Source organism: Pleurodeles waltl, chromosome 3_2 (genome assembly GCF_031143425.1).
Source record: "Pleurodeles waltl isolate 20211129_DDA chromosome 3_2, aPleWal1.hap1.20221129, whole genome shotgun sequence".
Lineage (NCBI taxonomy): Eukaryota > Metazoa > Chordata > Amphibia > Caudata > Salamandridae > Pleurodeles > Pleurodeles waltl.
Genome location: NC_090441.1, coordinates 184,792,685 through 184,815,455, shown reverse-complemented (window position 1 = coordinate 184,815,455; position 22,771 = coordinate 184,792,685). Strand labels below are relative to the sequence as shown.

The 22,771-nt window shown below is 45.5% G+C and overlaps 1 protein-coding gene across 2 annotated transcripts in view; it reads left to right on the top strand.

Annotated features, from left to right (window-relative positions):
* CFAP65 (cilia and flagella associated protein 65) overlaps positions 1-21,643 on the top strand; it is a 433,505-nt gene extending 411,862 nt beyond the window's left edge. The window contains exons 30-32 of one of the 2 annotated variants that reach the window (XM_069227128.1): positions 11,620-11,760; positions 13,533-13,892; positions 21,247-21,643. In XM_069227128.1, coding sequence (XP_069083229.1) covers positions 11,620-11,760; positions 13,533-13,892; positions 21,247-21,385 — 640 coding nt within the window. In that variant the 3' untranslated portion in view covers positions 21,386-21,643. The remainder of the gene's footprint in view (positions 1-11,619; positions 11,761-13,532; positions 13,893-21,246) is intronic. The other variant, XM_069227129.1, reaches the window with a different exon arrangement.
* The last annotated feature ends 1,128 nt before the right edge of the window (positions 21,644-22,771 follow it).

Below are 22,771 nucleotides of genomic sequence, written 5' to 3'. Positions count from 1 at the left end.
CATTGGGAAACGATGTTTCAACTAATAAATTGGAAATCAATACAGCAAAAACTACTGCAATGTTAATCAGACGCCAAGACCCCACACTTTGAATATGGCTGGTCAGCGACCAGTTAGAGGAGGTAAGCAGTTACAGTATTTAGGCTCATACATTGACAATACATTTAATCACCAGGAGCAGCAGCAATACTTGTTAAAAAAAAAAAAAAGGGAAATGCCCCAAAAATTGCATTTTGTGCACTTGTGAAAAAATTGGAGGGCCCTTTTTTTCAAGCCACTGTTCTCAGTAATTGCAGCCAAACTGCTCCTGACAGTGATATATGCAAAGGGAGGATGTGTTCCGTCATAAAAAGCTGCTATACGATCAAATTAAGTAGCAACCACTCCCCATCAAATAGTGCAGTATGGAATGTGCTATAAAGTGATTCTCAATCAACATATAAGACGAGTACAGCAGAGTTTCGGAATAAGAACTTACTCATCGTTCAGGCAAATAATAAACAAAGTCGCAAAACATCACTCTTTACTGGTGGATAAGAATAGTTTTAGCCTGCGCTCTCATGCATGGATGGTGCTTAAATATTATGAAAGTCCGAAGCCAGCGCCTTACTTAAGTCTCACTTTTTCGGTGCACATAAGAAGAAAATTAATGCAAATTAGTTTTGGTCGACTCCCGACTGGCTGACCAATCATCTTGGAAATACAGTGTTGTAACAGCATGCAGACTCTGTGGGTATAAGAAAGAGGACTTTATACATCTGATATTCATATGTCCATATCTGCATATGGCTTGTGTTAGTTTCTTGAAAAAAGGCTTCATCAGTGGAGGTATCCACACATGTAGGGCAGCAATAATAAAAATTCTTGATCCAGCTAGTCCCCAACTGAACATTAAGCTGATGAAATACGTATTGTTACACGAACACGTAATTAACAGTCACAATTAGGGGAAAAAGCTACTGCGAGCTTGGCGCAGTTTAATCGACGGTTGATCACTTTTTGTTCCTTTCAGCTTGTCATTATGTTGATGTAATTTTTTTTTACTCCTTTGTAAATGGTTCTATCTTTTAGGGTGGTCAGCAATGTAGGAAGCTGGCCTGGTGTATGGTGAGCACCTATGGTGTTATCACCTTATACCAGGCCCAGATATCCACTATTAATGAAGTGTAGTCAGTGTCTATGAAGCCAGGAATCTCTAGAGATAGCTGTGGAAGAGCAGCCAAGACTTATCTAGGAGACATGCAAAGCTTATGCAAAACCACTACAGTCACACAGCACTTACACACATGATTGAAAACACTCAGCATTACAAAAAAATAAGGGTACTTTATTAACCCCTTCGCTGCCAGGCCTTTTCCCCCTCCTGTGCCGAGCCTTTTTTTGGCTATTTGGGGCAGTTCGCGCTTAGGCCCTCATAACTTTTTGTTCACATAAGCTACCCACGCCAAATTTGCGTCCTTTTTTTCCAACATCCTAGGGATTCTAGAGGTACCCAGACTTTTTGAGTTCCCCAGAAGAAGGACAAGAAATTTGCCAAAATACATGAAAATTTAGTTTTTTTTAAAAAAATGGGAAAAAGGGGCTGCAGAAGAAGGCTTGTGTTTTTTTTCCCTGAAAATGGCATCAACAAAGGGGTTGCCGTGCTAAAATCACCAGCTTCCCAGCTTTCAGGAACACGCAGACTTGAATCAGAAAACCCAATTTTTCAACACAATTATGGCATTTTACTGGGACATACCTAATTTTTATGTTTTTTGTGCTATCAGCCTCCTTCCAGTCAGTGACAGAAATGGGCCTGAAACCAATGCTGGATCCCAGAAACCGAAACATTTCTGAAAAGTAGACAAAGTTCTGAATTCAGCAAGGGGTAATTTGTGTAGATCGTACAAGGGTTTCCTACAGAAAATAACAACTGAAAAAAAAAAATGAAATTGAGGTGAAAAAAAACTGCAATTTTTCTCTACGTTTTACTCTGTAACTTTTACTGCAATGTCAGATTTTTTAAAGCAATATACCGTTACGTCTGCTGCTGGACTCTTCTGGTTGTGGGTATATGTAGGGCTTGTAGGTTCATCAAGGACTCTAGGTACCCAGAGCCAAAAAATGACCTGCACCCTGCAGTGGGTTTTCATTCTATACCGGGTATACAGCAATTCATTTGCTGAAATATAAAGAGTAAAAAATAGCTATCAAGAAAGCCTTTGTATTTCCAAAATGGGCACAGGATAAGGTGTTGAGGAGCAGTGGTTATTTGCACATCTCTGAATTCCGGGGTGCCCATACTAGCATATGAATTACAGGGCATTTCTCAAATAGACGTCTTTTTTACACTCTCTTATATTTGGAAGGAAAAAATGCAGAGAAAGACAAGGGGCAATAACACTTGTTTTGCTATTCTATGTTCCCCCAAGTCCCCCGATAGAAAATGGTACCTCACTTGTGTGGGTAGGCCTAGCGCCCACAAAAGGAAATGGCCCAAAACACAACGTGGACACATCCCATTTTTTCACAGAAAACAGAGGTGTTTTTGCAAAGTGCCTACCTGTGGATTTTGGCCTCTAGCTCAGCCGGCCCCAGGGGGCAGAATTGGCTAAAATAAATTTGTTCCCCCTACCCCCCGGGGAGCGACCCTTGCCTACGGGGTCGCTCACCTTGCGTGACGGCGCAAAAAAAAAGATCCCTGGTGCCTAGTGTTTTCTGCCCCCTTTGGCGGCAGATTGACCTAAAATCGGCTGATCTGCCCCCAAAGTGGGCAGAAATGGCCTAAATACAATTTGCCCCTCCAGGGGAGCGACCCTTGCCTAACGGGTCGCTCCCCATCTCTAAAAAAACAAACAAACCCAAAAAAAACACACAAAAAAAAATTAGCCCTGGCGCCTAGAGGTTTCTGCCCCCACTGGGGGTAGATCGGCCTAATAATAATAGGCCGATCTGCCCCCAGGGGGGGCAGAAATGGCCTAAAATAAATTTGCCCCCTCTCCCCCCTGGGGAGCGACCCTTGCCTACGGGGTCGCTCTCCTTGCGTGACGGCGCAAAAAAATGGATCCCTGGTGCCTAGTGGTTTCTGCCCCCCTTGGGGGCAGATTGACCTAAAATCGGCCGATCTGCCCCCAAAGTGGGCAGAAATGGCCTAAATACAATTTGCCCCTCCAGGGGAGCAACCCTTGCCTAAGGGGTCGCTCCCCATCTGTAAAACAACAACAACAAAAATCCCCGGTGCCTAGTGGTTTCTGCCCCCCCTTGGGGGCAGATCGGCCTAATTAAAATAGGCTGATCTGCCCCCCTGGGGAACGACCATTGCCTAAGGGGTCGCTCCCCTTACTTGAAATTCACGAACAAAAAAAAGACTCCCTGGTGTCTAGTGGTTTCTGTCCCCCTTGGGGGCAGATTGGCCTCATAAAAATAGGCCAATCTGCCCCCAAGGGGGGCAGAAATGCCCTAAATATAATTTGCCCCCTATGGGAGCGACCCTTGCCTAAGGGGTCGCTCCCCACCTCTAAAACAAAAAACAAAACAAAAACAAAAAAAATTATCCTTGGTGCCTAGAGGTTTCTGCCCCCCCCCCCCCCTGGGGGCAGAAAAGGCCTTCCAAAAAAATGGCCCCCCTGGGAGCGACCCTTGCCCAAGGGGTCGCTCCTTCAGGCCAGTTTACTTTTTAAAATTAAATCCCTGGTGTCTAGTGGGCGTTTCAAAAGCCGGATTGCTTTGCAATCCGGCTTTTGAAACGCAGAGAGAGACTTCAAAGGGAAGGAAATAACTTTCCTTCCCTTTGAAGCCTCTCTCGGCCTCCCCCACGTGATCGGAAGAGAAATGCAAAGCATTTCTCTTCCGATCGCATGGGAGGAGGCCCTGTCACAAACAGCGCGCGATCGCGCGCTGACGTCACGGGGGGTTCGGGCTGGAAGGGAAAGGGCTTCCCCTTCCATCCCTGCCTTGGGGGGGGTGGGAGGAACCCCACAGAGGGAGCGCTAGCCCTCCCTCTGGGCTGTGTGCCCAGGACGTAATGGTTACGTCCTGGGCACAGCAGCAATGTGCCTCAGGACGTAACCATTACGTCCTGGGCACAGAAGGGGTTAGAGTAACACAAATACTAAAATACATGTATAGGCAATACCCTAACTGGAGGTAAGTAAACACACTATTATATACACATTCAAAACCAGTAAATAGCATAGAAAGCAATAGGCATTGATAAAAGCAATAGGAAATAGTAAGTGCCCTCGGGGAGGGCCAAACTATGTACTAAAAAAGTAGAATGTGAAAGGCAGTCCCCCACCCAAGGAACTGAAATCAGTAGAGGGGAGCAGGAGAAACTAGGAACCCCAAGAGGTGAGTACCAGAGTGACCAGGAAGGCAGAGGTAATTACCTGGTTTTCCCCAAAACCAACAGGACGATTCTGTGCAAGACCCAGACAAGACTGGAAGAACCCAAAGGCGGATCCTGACGGAAGAGGACCTGCAAAGGAAGGGGACCAAGTCCAGTTTGTGATGGAGTGTCCGATTGTGTCAGGAGCCACTACCCACCCTTCTGAGGATGCAGGATTAGGTCGACTCTGGACGAAGAAGGTCGGCAGTGCAGCACAGGAGCAGAAGAGGAGTTACAGAAGTTAAGCAAATGATGTCCCTCACCAGCGGTGGTGATTCAGTTGGTCAGTGGTGCTGGAATACCACCAACAAGCCTTGATAAATGCAAGAGTCGAAGAAGAAGGTTTTGCAAGCTGAAGAGGGCCAGCAAGGTCCAGGGGCCTGGACCCAAGGAGGGGAGTCCAGGATGATCCTCAGCAGCTGGGAGAGTCACAAGTAGAGGAGGCAGCCCCCACAGGTGACCCACGGGCAGCAGGCACAGGAGTCGCAGTGAAGCCCACTCAGCACACCTGAAGAAGTGTTTCACGTCGCTGGTGCAGCAGGCAGGAGACTGTGCGTTGCAGGAAGAAGTGCTGGGGGCTGGGGCTACACGAAGCCTGAAGATCCCTTGGAAGAGAAACTGCAAGAGTTGTGGTGCACAGGGGTACTGTCCTGCAAGGAGAGGCAAGGGCTTACCGTCTTCTAAGGTGACAGCTGGTAGAGAGGACCATTCCAGACCACCACCTGTGATGCAGGATCCATGCAGCTCCGGAGGAGAGAAGATCCACACGGCTGGTCGTCGTTGCAGTTGGTGACTGCGGATGCAGGGGAGTGGCTCCTTCACTCCAAGGGAGATTCCTTCTTACTTCTTTTATTTTTTCAACTCTCTTTATTGGCATTTTTAACATTTAAACAGTGGAACTGTACCCAAATTGTACAAGTTTTAGCATGAGATACATTCAAATATACAGTACGATGATATAGCATGTCATTATCTTATGGTAATGTGAGATAATTAGCTACTATCTTGTATACATTTCTAGTTTGTTGCATCTTCTATAGTCCGTATTACAATCATAGTCTCCGACATCTATTCAGTTTAGTTAGGTACAGCTCTTACTCTACATGCACCCCCTAGTATCTCCTGGCAACCATCTGGAATTGCCAGCTAGTGCAGAAATATACTTCCCAGTAAGTTGGAGCTTCTGTGCAGACCTATAAGTTTCCTACACCTTCCTCAGTAGGTGCAGCCACCCTGGTGGGGAATAAGTATTGAATCGGCTAGTGTAAGGGCTGATTGCACATTTATTAGGGGATGAAGAGTTCCTTTAGTGTAGCCAAGTCTGTACCAGGCCCGTGGAGACTTTGATATTAAAATAAAAACAAGAGAACAACCCTAAAGATAAAAAGTAGACAGGAACTGTTAAATTCCCCCACCCCTCTTTAGGTGCTGGTGGAGATGCTGGGTTGTGGAAAAGCCATGTTTTCTTTTCTTTCAGGCTACCATATGACATTTGGAACCCCCAATCACCGAATGGAACATGTAGCTATTGACCCGGGGTCCAGGTAGCATGGTATGACATCCCTCACCTGGCATGTAGGGCAGGACTTCAGGCACCTTCCTCACTACTTTCAAGTCTTTTGGTTGTTACTCCCACATTACCGTTCCTCTTTTCCTTCTTACTTCTTGTGCAGGCTGAAGACTCATCACCCTCAGAGGAGGCATAGACGGGGAAATGTTGCAGTTGCTGGAAGGAACCGGATAAAAAATGTTGCTGAGCAGAGTCGTCGCTGAAGTAGCAGATTCTCAGTTCCTGGAGGGTCCAGTTGCAGTCCCAGTGGCCAGAAGATGTAGTAAACTCTGCAGAGGAGTCCTGCTGGAATCTTGCATGTCAAATCTGAGGACCCACCCAAGAGGAAGACCCTAAATAGCCCAGAAAGGGGGATTGGTCACTTAGCAGCGGGATACCTATCAGGAGGGGCAGTGACGTCACCTACCTGACCTGGCCACTCAGATGCTCCCAGGGGCCTTTGCTAACCTTGGATTCAAGATGGCAGAATCAAGTGGCCACCTGGAGGAGCTCTGGGCAACACCCTGGGGTGGTGATGGACAGGGGAGTGGTCACTCCCCTCTCCATTGTCCTGTTTCACGCAAGAGCGGGGACCGAGAGTCCCTGGACTGGTGCAAACTTGTTTATGCAAGGAGGGTATCAAATGTGCGCTTCAGAGCATACCGGTGGCTTGGGGAGCCTACCCCACCCAAGCCATGTAACACCTATTTCCCAGGGAGAGGGTGTTACCTCCCTCTCCAATAGGACATCCTTTGTTCTGCTTTCCTCTGCCTGAGCTGGTCAAGCACCAGGAGGGCAGAAACCTGTCTCAGGGGTGGCAGCAGCATGGGCTGCCCGGAAAACCCCAGAAAACCAGTAGGAGCAATGCTGGGGCCCTACCACAGGGGTGACTTACAGTGACCTGGTGCAGTGACCTGTAGTAAAAGGGTACATGCACCCTTTCACACAGGCTGCAATGGCAGGCCTGCAGACACATTTTGCATGGTCTCCCATGGTTGGCACAGTGAATGCTGCAGCCCAGGTGGAACCCCTGGTGCCCCAATGCCCTGGGTACCTAGATGGGGTACTGATGGGGGCATCAGTATGCCAATTGTGGGGTGTTCAAAGTGCTAAGCAACCAAATTTAGAGGGAGAGAGCACAGTCACTTGGGGTCCTGGTTAGCAGGATCCCAGTGAACACAGTCATAACATACTGACAGCAGGCAAAAAGTGGGGGTAACCATGCCAAAAAAGGGCACTTTTCTACAAGCATTTGTAAATTATTAGGAAGTGAAGTAATTATCATTATGTGCTTTTATGGATATTAATATTTGTAGATACACAAGTAATATTGTTATGGTTTTTATTAACTGAACAGTAAAGAATTAGAATTGAGTGAAAAAGTGTGCAAATCACAGCCAGCCGAGTGAACTCCTCCTGTGAGTTACCTAGTTACATTACTTACTTGTTTCCTGCTTTCACTTCCCCATTCAACAGAAGCCCCTTTGCTGTGTCTCACTCAGTTTACCTACTGCAAGTTTCCTTAAGCACTGCCCTACGCATAGCTGCCAAATTGTGTTTGCTTATGTTTTATCTGTGTGCTTGTGTGACATTTCAAAGCTTTGAGTGACACTTTACTAAAAATAGAATAAATAATTAGGCCCTTGTAATGATAGAAATGTCATGAGTGTTTGGAATGGACTGAACTTTGGTGGCCAGACAATTGCGGTTCTTTATCTGGCCCCATAGTGGCAGACAAAAAAACCTGGGTGTGATGTTTAACAACACCTTGACTTTTGACACCCAGGTTAATAGAACGGTTAGTTTATGTTTTTGGATGATTAGAATCTTGAAGAAAATATTGCCACTTCTGCCAAAAGAGCTTAGTGTACTGGTGGTCTTAGCTTTTGTTTCATCTTGTCTGGACTACAGTATGCCCTGTATGTAAACATCAATCAGCTCTCGCTAAACAAGCTTCAAATCATTCACAATACGGCTGCTCGCTTAGTCATGGGATTACCCAAACACTCTTCTATCACAGAACGGCTGAGACACTTCCATTGGCTGCCTATAACGAAACTAGTGTTAAGGTCTGTAACCTGATGCATAAAGCTCTTCACTCTCTGGGCTCAAGCTATCTTAACACAACCATGAATTGGTATGGTCCCAGGAGACATCTGAGATCAGCTGGACGATTTAAGTTGTTATACTGCTGTGTAAAAAAGCCAGATGGGGGAACAGGCCTTCTAGGTAGCTGCTGTGAGACTGTGGACCTCCCTTCCTGAACGTATCTGCAGCCTTAGTTCACACTTACTGTTTCGCAAGCAACTCAAACCGTGGTGGTTTACATCTTAGATTTTGGCAGGGGCTACCATCAGAGGTCTTCAAACTGGGGGGCGGGCCCCCCTAGGGGGGCCTCAGGTGATCCCAGGGGGGGGTGCGAGGATCTGGCCAAAAGAATCATCATACAGATAACAGGGCTTTGTTTTAAGCAGAAACACGTTATTGCATTTTAAAAAGTTAACAGTACTTAACTGCAATGTTTAAATAGGTCTAGATATATTTAGACATTGCCACCTTTATAAACTAATTGTGAAAAATTCTGAGGGGGGGGCCTAATGATTTTTATTTTTCAAATGGGGGTGGGGGTGCGGCATTGAAAAGTTTGGAGACCACTGGGCTACCTTGTAGTGGTAGGTACCTGGTTTCTCTCTTCTCAAGCACTGTGATACCTTTTTAGTCTAATGCACTCTAGAAATGTTACAAATACAAGTAAGGGACACCCTCTTTGTGGGATTCAGTGGTCTGAATAAGCCTAAAAGCAGCTGCAATGAATGCTCCTAGTTATGCTATGTTGGAAACTTACTTCCCTTTTATAAGATGATGCATACAGAAAAAATACTACGGACACAGATAAAATGAAGGGCCAGTGTTCTGCATAAGCTAAAGCTCTGCATCCTTTGTGCAAAAGAAAAGAGTTCCTACAAATACATTATTGATTTTAAAGCACAGCTGTCGGAACCATGCACTGCAGAATTGTTGGAGTATACCCCTTGCCCTCATCAGTCAAGGGCCCATCCAACCTCGTTAGGCAAATGCATAACCTTCTTACCGTAGGAGTACAGATGGGACTGATGAACCCACCTATTTGTAAAGGTACTTAGAGAAACACTATCTTAATCTGTTTAGAGACCAGAAACAGCAATGGAACTCATCCTAGATGTATCCAAAACAGCAGAAATGTCTGAAACCCACTAGAGACTGCAAGGCACTCCCAGAACTCATCAAGGACGGAAGAGATGCTGTTGACAAGCACTAGGTCACTTTATCAATTATGATGTGCCCTTCCTGGCTACCAAGTGTGGACTTGTCATTTGTGACATCCTGGGATAGTTCTGCTACTTTAACTAATTGTGTTGGAATTCTGAAACTTTAAAACACATTTATATATGTTTCCTTAGGGGTGACTTACATACCTTAGAAGGGGAGTTTTGAGCTTTTTCATTACTTTAAATGGCACCATCGAATTAGCAGTTAAAAGCTGCCCTTCCAGTCTGCAGTGGTAGACTGGAAGCTATGTTTTACCTTGTTGCACTCAGGGTGGCACAACAACACAACAAGTGCTGCAGTCCCTGGGGAACACTGTAACTTACAGGCCCTGGGCACTCCTGGTGCCATATACCAGGGACTTGTTAGTTGGGCAATGCTATTTGGGGGCAAGCCAATTAAACATACGCCATTTAAGGATCAGGGCACACATTCCCTGAGTCCTGTTGAGCAGGGCTCTGGGCATTTGAGTCATTACGCCGCTACCTAGCAGTCAGAAGAGGGTATAAAGTCAGGGTTAACCTGCAAAAACGTGTTTCCTTACAGCAATCAACAATGATTGGTGTTTGCCAGATCTAGTAGAAATGACTGTTTAGGTCTATTTTGTAAAATATAGAACTTACAATCACGAGGTACTGTCGACAATACAAGGACATTTAACAAGTTTAAAAAAACACTTGATTTAGAATCTAGTGCAAGTTCGTTGTAGTGCTGAATGTTGCTGGGAAACAATTTGTTAGCGAGTACCGAATCAAACATGTTATTAGTTATTTATCATTCCTGACAAAACATCAGTTCATTCAGTTTATCGTTTTAGGAACCGAAGACCGGTCCAGTCAGGACTTGTAGGGAGTTCTGTGATCTGAGAAGCTTCTCTGTGGTTGCATGCCGTGTGAAACCGCCTGTTCTGGCTTTTTCAGTTCTGTGACTTGTAGTTTCACTGTAACACTGCAATAATATGCTAAAAAGCTCCAGCTTGCAAGGATACACACAGGCCATGTTAGTCTAATCCCTAAGATGAGGCTGTTGGCAGCTATTCAAATGCCAGCTGGGTATTCTGAACTGTGAGCAGTGTCTGCAGGTTTCACCCTTCTCTGATTTGTTTACCTGACTCCAGTGCTTACTTAGTCAATAACTTTGTCTGAAGTCTTGGGGAGTGGGCAGCAGTGTATGTGTGTGAGAGAGAGGGAGACCCCGGTGTTCACTGATGTATGTACCCTGTAGATATCGTGACGAGAATAGTTTTTACGCGACTCTCCACATACCCTGATTTGGTGGCTGTCACAATCGTCATTCTCCAAAAATTGGCTTCTTCATTGATTTGAATGGGATCACGTTCCAGGTTGAGAGGCCTGCCTTTTGCCCATCTTTCAGGTGTAAAATGGGTCTAATAAACTGAAGCTGCTTTTTCATCTTCTGCTCTGCAGTTTAGCGTGTAGTTAAACATTTTTTTGAAAATTAAAAAGAAATTTGCCACCATGTCAGTCGAACCTGTAGGGACCAAATTGTGTCTGTAGAAGTAAACAAGGCTGGGGAAATGCGGTGTGGGGGCAAAGTGAGGAGAAGAGAGTGGCTTTCAGGAAGGCAGCATCTTCAAGGAAGGGGCTGAAACGGCATCTATCACAAATTAGACCCGTCTCTTCGGGCGAGGAGGCGGGGAGCTGCAGACGGACACTTGTAGAAGAAAGTGTGAGAACCTCCTGCAGCACCATCCACCCAGCGTAGCCACATTTGAAAAGCAGCAACAGAGACCTCTACGCACATGTTCTCATGAAAGACTTCTCTAGGAGTCCATTCCGGATCTGAAGCTGAAGTGGCGCAGGCAGCGCTTTAAAAGCTAGTCTAAGTCCAGGACACACAAATGAGGTGGAAAGATTGCACATAATGCATGACTGAAGCGCTGTTACATGTGTCACTGGAGAAGTGCAGTTGCAACTAAGTAACTTTCATGTGCATTACACTGAAGACTAACATAGCACTGCATGGAAGGAAGGATTGCTGCAGGTCACTATTTGTGGATACTCTGGCATAGAGTTGGAGCAGCTGCCGATGTACTGTAGGTCAGTGGTTGAGTTCAGTTGGAAGAACTGTGTGATTTTCAGAAGCTTCGAAATAGTGTTTTTGCTGCATGCCTTGTTTTAGGAACACTAACCGGGTTATATGTAGTGATCAAACTATTATAATTGAAGGAGGGTTCAGGTCAAGATTGATGTTTATTGAAATGTAGTTGCTCACTCCGCTCCACCTGTTTGTGTCAATGGTTTACCTTCATCTTTACGGTTTATCACCTCCAAGATGGAACATGCATCTTACTAAGTGATGGTCCACAGCATTTCTCCAAGCGATGCTTGTAGACATGTTGTTATGTTTTCACCGCATTTTTTAAATTTTGTTACAGGAAGCCAGAAGAGAGGATGGAGGATGAACCTTGCCTACAGGTCGGCCTGCAGCCGGAGACTGGAGAAACCGAAAAGGACCCGTTCAAGCCATCAGTGCAAGAGGTGACGCTTGCCACCGATATCATGGCCATGGTCATCAGGTATGAGATCTAAATGTGTTTCACAACGGAAATGACGCATAAAGTGCATCCCAGCATGCTTCGGTTTTCACTCATGACCATGCCGTATCCGACCGATAATGGCAGCCTCGCGACACAGAAGGGGTGTTTCATCCACTCCTACTTTATTACAGCATGATAATGTTGAGGAACTATGCTAATCCTTCTGGTGATTACCATTGCTAATCAGAAGCACTGAATAGTCCCTCCCCACCCCCACAGATCCCAGAGCATTTTGTGGAAAAAATATGCTTGGCATTTCCCTTTCTTAGAAAGGCTGTAATCATCTTGTTTGGGGAAAGCTAATTTAGCAGCATAAAAATAGCCAATATTGGTCAGTTTCATTCATATACTTTTAAAAAGAAACTCTCAATAAAAATACACACTTGCCTCTAAATAGCTAAGTGACAAAGAAACATGTTGTTTAAAGAAGATTTGAAAAGGTTCTTAAGTGAAAAACCAAAAAAGGCTGAGCTCAGTGAATGATTCAGGATCCTTTCAGTAAGCGCCCCCAAAAAATGGAACAACTGTCCCTCGGAGTATGATGGGATACTCTGTGCTTGGGAGCATTTGCAGCAGCATCGTCAGTTTTTTACTTTAGATGGCTGTAGCCAATGTGGCTACAGTGCCCTAGTTTCTTCGGGCCTGATGTAGGTAGCCGTTTGCAAGGCGCAAAAGGCCTCACTCCATGCAGAAACACAGTTTGCGAGTCGGTTCCGACTCGCAAAATGTGTTTCCGACTCGCAAATAGGAAGGGGTGTTTCCCTTCCTATTTGTGACCGCATCGCGATGTAGAGTTGATTTGTGACCGCGAAAGCGGTCGCAAATCAACTCGCAGTTACCATCCACTTGAAGTGGATAGTAACTCATTCGCAAACGGGAAGGGGTCCCCATGGGACCCCTTCCCCTTTGTGAATGCACAAAAAAATATTTTTTCAGAGCAGGCAGTGGTCCTATGGACCACTGCCTGCTCTGAAAAAACCCGAAACTAAATGGTTTCGGTAATTTTTCTTTTTGCAGCTCGTTTTCCTTTAAGGAAAACGGGCTGCAAAAAGAAAAAAAAAACTGCTTTATTAAAAAAGCAGTCACGGACATGGTGGTCTGCTGTCTCCAGCAGGCCACCATCCCCGTGAGTGCCTAGACTCGCCATGGGGTCGCAAACTGCGACCCACCTCATTAATATTTCTGAGGTGGGACTTTGCGACCCCATAGCGAGTCGCAGAAGGTGTCTGAGACACCTTTCTGCATAACATTTTGCGGGGTGCAAATTGTGAGTCGCTAGTACTCGCATTTTGCACCTCGCAAAATGTTTTCTTCCTACATCTGGCCCTTCATTCCATCTCCTTTAAGAAAGTTGTGTGAAAGATGTTATTTGTTTGTCTAGCGGCAGATGTGTGTGAATGTTTCATCTACAAATCATTAACTCCAGGTATGTTAATCTAATTAGTTTAGTGTAAGCAAAACAAGACTACAACACCTATAATAAATTAGATTATTAAAAAACAATCCTGTTACTGGAAACAGGACCCGCTAATGAATTGGTGGAAGGTAGTGATATTAGCTGTATTGTTTCCTCTGTGCACATCAGCTTTTTAAAAAAAATATATTGCACTGCATTGATTTTCTGTCAAATGTATTGTGCCTGAATTCATAATGGGTTCTCATAATCTCCCTGTGAAGTTACACTTGTTCCAACAAACTATTGAACATTTGATCTGGGTATCTCATGCTTATATTGCGTTTTGCTTCCTCAGAAATCTCTTGGATGACACAAACTTCCATGATGCATTGGTTCTAAGCCAAGAGGAGCCCCTGCCATATTTTAGCCAGTTGTCCACTGCGGGTCCTGTTTCAGCCAGGGACAGCCACGTCATCCCCGAGGGCTACATTGGGGAGACCCCTACTCCTTTGGAGGATGACAAGGGGGAAGAAATGCAAGAAGAAAGACCAGGCCTTGACCAGGATCAGACTGGAAAGGATGATTCAGAAGGCACGACTCAAGGTTGGAGGACCCCCTTAACTCTGGATACATTACCTGGAGGAACACCAGAAACAGACATTCAGCATCAGCTTCAGCTGAGCTATGAACGTGATCTTCAAGAGAAGATTAAAAGGTGAGAAAGCCCTCTTTAATGGTCACAGAGACTGATGGTTCGATCTAGCCATAAATGCTTTTTTGTAACTCTTTGATTCAGTGAAGATGGCACAGTGACGTGTCCTAAATAGGTTGATAATTTGTTATTGACTTGAAGTTTAAATTTGTGCATTGCAATTTTCATATCTGACACTTTGAGATGTTGAATCCTACCACGCTCAACAATAGTCACCCTCGTAGGGGTTCATCTGATCAAAATTATTTTTGACAGATTTGGTTAAATTGTACTTTTGGGAGAAAATGATGTGATGTAAAACTTGAGATAAACATGCACTAATGTTTCATGTGCGTGTATTTGGTCTGCATGTGTAAAGTTAGGCTCCTTTTCTGCTGCCTTTTCAGCCCATGTTTTGCATGTGAGGAAAATGCCCACTGTTCTTGCCTTTGCAGTGCCTGTTTTATTTCTGAAGGTAGCATGCACTGCAGCTGTACATCTTGGATGTGAGGTGCATGTGATGAAAACCTGCACATGTGCTGCACCTTGGATCAGTATTCTGTGTGGGGAAATTAGCTGCAACTCCCTGTGCATCCATTTTGTAAATACATTGCCCATGTTATATTATTCCGGTTGATATCCTTGCTTGACAGATGCCTTTATATCCTTGCTTGATACATGCCCTCATGCCTTGGGGAGCTACCGTTGTGTTGCTTCTGCAATCACAGTGGCTTGGATTTGTGTGCATCATGAGAGTAATAATTGTTTATGGTGATGGCTTTGATGTGATAGTGGTAGTAATATTAATGCAGTAGGATAACAGGTGTCTAGGTGCTCTTTCAGCTGTACGAGTCTGAGCTTTCTCTAAATTAACTTATTTTTCAATTTATTGGTGCAAATGCATTAGCACTGGTCAGGTTGGTACGATGGGTTGCATTCATTCAGCTGCCACTCTGTGAGTCCTGTCTAGTGTGTAAAAGCTAACACATAATAGAGCTTGGTGGAGGTTTACTGTGTCACAATAGTGATGGATATTCCATCCGCTGTATTACAAGGGCATTATATCCTTTGAGGCACTCGTAATAAGGTGGACGGGATATCCATCACGTTTGTGGTAGAGCAACCCTCCACCCAACTCTAAATCAGGCACTTAGTCCCTAAAGTGCACCCTCAGTAATCAGCCAGCTCTCCAGGTGGGCTATTTTGTTGCCCCTTTCAATGTATTCAGGAATGCTCACCACTCTGCTATTGTTTTATCTAGAATACCCCTCTGCATCCACCACTTTGCTCTCCAGGAACTTCACTGAATCTGTTCTTGCACCTGTGTATGTAAGCAGTTGTATCAAGTTTTTCCATGCCAGGGAGTCCTTGATACAACCTTGTAGTAGTCCTATGTGAATCATCACTGTGTCTATGTTAGCCCCCAGTGAGGAAGTGATTTATGTACCAGTATTTATATAGTGCATGTAAGGAAATGCCTCCTTGGCATGGTTACCCCCTAACCTTTTGCCTTTGCTGATGCTAAGTTATGATTGAAAGTGTGCTGGGACCCTGCTAACCAGGCCCCAGCACCAGTGTTCTTTCCCTCAACTGTACCTTTGTCTCCACAATTGGCACAACCCTGGCACTCAGGTAAGTCCCTTGTAACTGGTACCCCTGGTACCAAGGGCGCTGATGCCAGGGAAGGTCTCTAAGGGCTGCCGCATGTCTTATGCCACTCTGGGGACCCCTCACTCAGCACATGCACACTGCCTCACAGCTTGTGTGCGCTGGTGGGGAGAAAATGACGAAGTCGACATGGCACTCCCCTCAGAGTGCCATGCCAACCTCACACTGCCTGTGGCATAGGTAAGTCACCCCTCTAGCAGGCCTTACAGCTATAAGGCAGGGTGCACTATACCACAGGTGAGGGCATATATGCATGTGCACTATGCCCCTACAGTGTCTAAGCAAAACCTTAGACATTGTAAGTGCAGGGTAGCCATAAGAGTATATGGTCTGGGAGTTTGTCAAACATTAATTCCACAGTTCCATAATGGCTACACTGAAAACTGGGAAGTTTGGTATCAAACTTCTCAGCACAATAAATGCACACTGATGCCAGTGTGCAATTTATTGTAAAATACACCCAGACCTCTGAAAACATACCCGACTTCTAGTGTAGGCTGACCAGTCCCTGCCAGCCTACCACACACCAGACATGTTGCTGGCCACATGGGGTGAGTGCCTTTGTCACTCTGTGGCCAGGAACAAAGCCTGCACTGGGTGGAGGTGCTTCTCACCTCCCCCTGCAGGAACTGTAACACCTGGCGGGGAGTCTCAAAGGCTCACCCCTTTTGTTACAGCGCCCCAGGGCATCCCCGTGAGTGGAGATGCCCGCCCCTCCGGCCACTGCCCCAACTTTTGGCAGCAAGGCTGAAGGAGATAATGAAAAAAACAAGGAGACATCACCCACCAGTCAGGACAGCACCTAAGGTGTCCTGAGCTGAGGTGACCCCTGCTTTTAGAAATCCTCCATCTCGGGTTTGGAGGATTCCCCCAATAGCATTAGGGATGTGCCCCCCTCCCCACAGGGAGAACGCACAAAGAGGGTGTAGCCACCCTCAAGGACAGTAGCCATTGGCTACTGCTCTCTCAGACCTAAACACACCCCTAAATTCACTATTTAGGGGCTCCCCAGATCCCAGGAAATCAGATTCCTGCAACCTGAAGAAAGAAGGACTGCTGACCTACAAGCCTGCAGAGAAGGAGGAAGACGACAACTGATTTGGCCCCAGCCCTACCGGCCTATCTCCAACTTCAAAAACCTGCTCCAATGACGCATCCAACAGAGACCAGCAACCTCTGAAGCCTCAGAGGACTGCCCTGGACTACAGGACCAAGAAACTCCCATGAACAGCGGCCCTGTTCAAAACCAGCCTCATCTTTTCAACAAAGGAGCAACTTCCAAGGACTCCACGTTTCCCGCCGGAAGCGTGAGACTTAACATTCTGCACCTGATGCCCCCGGCTCGACCTGCAGAAAACCAACACCTCAGGGAGGACTCCCCGGCGACTGCGAGCCCGTGAGTAACCAGAGAAGACCCCCCTGAGCCCCCATAGCAACGCCTGCAGAGAGAATCCATAGGCTCCCCCTGACCGCGACTGCCTGTAACAAGGGACCCGACGCCTGGAACCAACACTGCACCCGCAGCCCCCAGGACCTGAAGGAACCGAACTTCAATGCAGGAGTGACCCCCAGGCCGACCCTCTGCCTAGCCCAGGTGGTGGCTGTCCCGAGAAGCCCCCCCTGTGCCTGCCTGCACCGCTAGAGTGACCCCCGGGTCCCTCCCTTGAAATCAATACAAAACCCGACGCCTGCTTTGCTCACTGCACCCGGCCGCCCCTGTGCCGGTGTCCTTTGTGTGCGTTCTCGTGTCCCCCCGGTGCTCTACAAAACCCCCCTTGATGGCCCCTGAGGACGTGGGTACTTACCTGCTGGCAGACTGGAACCGGAGCACCCCTGTTCTCCATAGGCGCCTACGTGTTTTGGGCACCTCTTTGGCCTCTGCACCTGACCGGCCCTGAGCTGCTGGTGTGGTAACATTGGGGTTGCCTTGAACCCCCAACGGTGGGCTGCCTATGCCCCAGGACTGAGACTTGTAAGTGTTTTACTTACCTCCTAATCTAACCTTTACTTACCTCCCCCAGGAACTGTTGATTTTTGCACTGTGTCCACTTTAGACTGTACATGATATTGTTATCATTCAAAGTTCCTAAAGTATCTAAGTGAAGTACCTTACATTTAAAGGATTAATTGTAAATCTTGAACCTGTGGTTCTTAAAATAAACTAAGAAAATATATTTGTCTATATAAAAACCTATTGGCCTGGAGTAAATCTTTGAGTGTGTGTTCCTCATTTATTGCCTGTGTGTGTTCCTCGTTTATTGCCTGTGTGTGTGTGCAACAAATTCTTAACACTACCCTCTGATAAGCCTACTGCTCGACCACACTACCACAAAATAGAGCATTAGAATTCTCTACTTTTGCCACTATCTTACCTCTAAGGGGAACCCTTGGACTCTGTGCACACTATCTCTCACTTTGAGACAGCGGTTAATTTGTTAATTTCTTACTTTGAAATAGTATATACAGAGCCAACTTCCTACAGCGCAAACCTAGCTTTGGAGCAATGGGATACTGTACACCCCGAGAGTGTTTGGGATACAAGCTACAAGATCATGTACATCAAGTGAAGATTACACAAATACATTTTACATATATTACATTAAAATCACATGATGTTTACTCTAGACCCGTGCATGGAATTTCAACCTAGATCCCCAAGTTCCAAAGACGCCAGCTCAAGTTACTAGACTACTTCTCCTGCCTAAGAATCTTATCTAGTTTCTCTTGCATATCATACTACATCTCTAGCATCCAGGAGGGGTATCCTTGTCTGCTGCGGAAGCACTAAGGTGTCTGCTTGTCTTTTTCCAACTGTAAGGAAATGCCTTCCATGGCATGGTTACTCCCTGACTTTTTGCCTTTTGTTGATGCCAGTTATGATTGAAACAACAGCAACATCTTTGCAACAAAGAAGCAACTTTTAAAGAACTCACTCTTCCCCCCGGAAGCGTGAGACTTTACACTCTGCACCCGAGGCCCCCGGCTCGAGCTCCAGAAAACTAACACCGCAGAGAGGACTCCCAGGCGACTGCGACTACGTGAGTAACCAGAGATGACCCCCCTGCACCTCCACAGCGAAGCCTGCAGAGAGGATTCAGAGGCTCCCCCTGACCGCAGCTGCCTGGTAACAAGGAACCTGATGACTGGACTAAGCACTGCACCCGCAGCTCCCAGGACCGAGAGGAACCAACCACCAGTGCAGGAGTGACCAGCAGGCGTCCCTCTTCCTAGCCCAGTCGGTGGCTGGCCCGAGAAGCCCCCCTGTGCCCTGCCTGCATTGCCCAAATAACCCCCGGATCCCTCCATTGCTTCCTATAGCAAACTCGACGCAAGCTTTGCAGCACATTGCACCCGGCCGCCCCTGTGCCGCTGAGGGTGTGTTTTGTGTGCCTACTTTTGTCTCCCCTAGTGCTCTACAAAACCCCCCTGGTCTCCCTCTGAAGACGCATGTACTTACCTGTTGGCAGACTGGAACCAGAGCACCCCTGTTCTTCATAGGCGCCTATGTGGGCCCTCCTTTGACCTCTACACCTGACCGGCCCTGTGCTGCTGGTGCGCTGGCATTGGGGTTGCCATGAACCCCCAACGGTGGGCTGCCTATGCCCAAGAGACTGAAATTGTAAGTGCTTTACTTACCTCAGAAACTTAACCATACTTACCTCCCCCAGGAACTGTTGATTTTTGCAGTGTCCACTTTTAAAATAGCTTATTGCCATTTTAACCTATACTGTGTGTACTACTGCTTCAATTCAAAGTTCCTCACTTACCTGTGTGGAGTACCTTGCATTTTATGTATTTACTTCAAATCTTGAATCTTGTGGTTCGAAAATAAATTAAGAAATTATATTTTTCTATATAAAAACTATTGGCCTGGAGTTAAGTCTTTGAGCGTGTGTTTCTCATTTTTTGCCTGTGTGTGTACAACAAATGCTTAACACTACCCTCTGATACGCCTACTGCTCAACGACACTACCACAAAATAGAGCATTAGAATGATCTAATTTTGCCATTATCAACCTCTAAGGGGAACCCTTGGACTCTGTGCGCACTATCTCTCACTTTGAGATAGTATATATAGAGCCAACTTCCTACACCAACTTACTGCATACTCATGTTCATTTTAAGCGACAGCACCACATCACACTTAATAATGGTCTTTTAGCAGCCTTAGGTTTTTGGTACAGTGTCCCCTACACAAAGGAACAAGTGTATAGCATTTACCCAGGAGCAAAACAATTGAAGAAGAAATAGACACATTCAGGAAATCTGAAGCTAATGTGTAAAAATAGACTGTATTTTTGTAAGAATAAGAATTTATAAGGATTTAGACACCAAAATAGGATCCAACAGAGGGTTCCGGAGATATGGAACTTAAAAGTACTACTAAATCAGTATTTCTTACAAGCACTGACAAATTCAACAAATTTGACACTTAGAGGGTTATTACAACTTTGGAGGAGGTGTTAATCCGTCCCAAAAGTGACGGTAAAGTGACGGATATACCACCAGCCGTATTACGAGTTCCATAGGATATAATGGACTCGTAATACGGCTGGTGGTATATCCGTCACTTTACCGTCACTTTTGGGACGGATTAACACCTCCTCCAAAGTTGTAATAACCCCCTTAGACACTTTTTTAAGGAGACTTTGGCAAATGTCAGTGCAGTCAGATAGTCACTTTGGGCGACCATCTGTAGCAGGGAGATAGTCGGGGGGATCAGCAAGGGCCTCAAAAATGGTTGCCTCCACAGAAGAAGCAGTCTTCAGCAGTTCCAGGCACTTTATACGCGTTGCAATGGATTCTTATGGAGTGTTCCTGATACAAGTGATGAAAGATGCTAAAGATACTCCAATGATGCTCTAGATGCGACGTGGTTGATGTTTTTTTTTTTTTTATGCACTACTCGGTACACAAAAATGGTACCCCCAAAAATTCCACAGTAGTGAAATGAATAGGCAATTATCCATCTTAGCAACAATGTAGTGCTCTTGTAATCATTGCTATACTTGTGAGTTTCTGGAGTTATCTGAGTAGATCAAACAATCATCTAATTAGAAAACAAAAAAATCCTCTCAGTCCCTCATCAGTAAAATACTAAAGTGCTGGAGGTGCATTGCAGATTCCAGGAGACACAACCTCCATTCATCACCCTCTCAAACTTTGACTAGATGGTAAGACCCTTTAACACCTCTATGCTATCTTATCTAATAGAACCTATATGATTGTGAAAAGGCAGCAATTAATCAATGTAATCCTATCGAGGGCTCTGTAATCTAAACAAGTTATAAGCTCACCCTTTTTCTGGGAATGGAAAGAGTTACATGGATACTAGTGAAATCAATTAAAATGGGACCATTACCCTCCACTGGATAGTAAAAGGCAGTCATAATTTGAGTGTGATGAGTGTCTCAGACTTCTGGGCAATGGAACCACCACACCTAGTACACTAATGTTAACTGCGCCTGTGACATCAAGGGAACTATCAGATGCTGCAGTGGATCTGTAAATTCCCCACTCAGGGTTGGCTTTGTCATTCCAAGTACTTGACAGATGACATTATTCCTCCACCACCAACTAAAACATGTAATAGATGTGTGTTAAGTAGAGTGACAGGTGTTAATTATTGCAGTGAATAGACAAACAGTTTTGTGTAATAGGTCCAACCAAGTAAAAACACACTTGCTTTTTTCTTTTTCTTGTTGAACAGGCTTCCTGTAATCAGTATCCTGGTGGAGTCGATCTTGGAAAACACTTTACAGAACATTGTATTTGAGGCCAACCGTGGTGAGGTGGTGCTCACCGCCCGTCCCAGAGTTATAGCACTCCCCCCTGCTACCCACAGGTAACTGAGTAAAGGGTCCGCATAGCTCTCCCTTCAGAAGCAGCCAGCTGCACCATTTTATTGAGATTTTGACTGACCTCAATTTTGTTTATTGTACCATGGAGTCGTGGTAACATTTGTGATGCTGGAAGACACCACTTGACTTGGATATGGAGACTCACTTTTTAGCACCTTTTTTCCTTAATCTGCAGTCCACTGAATTGAAATTGCACAGTAATGATTTGTATAATAATATGCAACATGATCAATAAATATATATTGGAAAATCAGAAACTTGACTGCTTCTCTGAACTTGAATCAACCTTTTCATGATGTTATGCATTGTCAGATATTACTTTGCTTTTTCGCTGTGAGCAGTGTATCAGTTTTGGGGTGCTCCGGTACAGAATAAATTAGGTGATTCGCTGCATCGTGTGAATTTACAGAGAAATCATCAAGATAAACACTTGAAAATGTATGTGCTGTAATTACAGGGAGTGCAGAATTATTAGGCAAATGAGTATTTTGACCACATCATCCTCTTTATGCATGTTGTCTTACTCCAAGCTGTATAGGCTCGAAAGCCTACTACCAATTAAGCATATTAGGTGATGTGCATCTCTGTAATGAGAAGGGGTGTGGTCTAATGACATCAACACCCTATATCAGGTGTGCATAATTATTAGGCAACTTCCTTTCCTTTGGCAAAATGGGTCAAAAGAAGGACTTGACAGGCTCAGAAAAGTCAAAAATAGGGAGATATCTTGCAGAGGGATGCAGCACTCTTAAAATTGCAAAGCTTCTGAAGCGTGATCATCGAACAATCAAGCGTTTCATTCAAAATAGTCAACAGGGTCGCAAGAAGCGTGTGGAAAAACCAAGGCGCAAAATAACTGCCCATGAACTGAGAAAAGTCAAGCGTGCAGCTGCCACGATGCCACTTGCCACCAGTTTGGCCATATTTCAGAGCTGCAACATCACTGGAGTGCCCAAAAGCACAAGGTGTGCAATACTCAGAGACATGGCCAAGGTAAGAAAGGCTGAAAGACGACCACCACTGAACAAGACACACAAGCTGAAACGTCAAGACTGGGCCAAGAAATATCTCAAGACTGATTTTTCTAAGGTTTTATGGACTGATGAAATGAGAGTGAGTCTTGATGGGCCAGATGGATGGGCCCGTGGCTGGATTGGTAAAGGGCAGAGAGCTCCAGTCCGACTCAGACGCCAGCAAGGTGGAGGTGGAGTACTGGTTTGGGCTGGTATCATCAAAGATGAGCTTGTGGGGCCTTTTCGGGTTGAGGATGGAGTCAAGCTCAACTCCCAGTCCTACTGCCAGTTCCTGGAAGACACCTTCTTCAAGCAGTGGTACAGGAAGAAGTCTGCATCCTTCAAGAAAAACATGATTTTC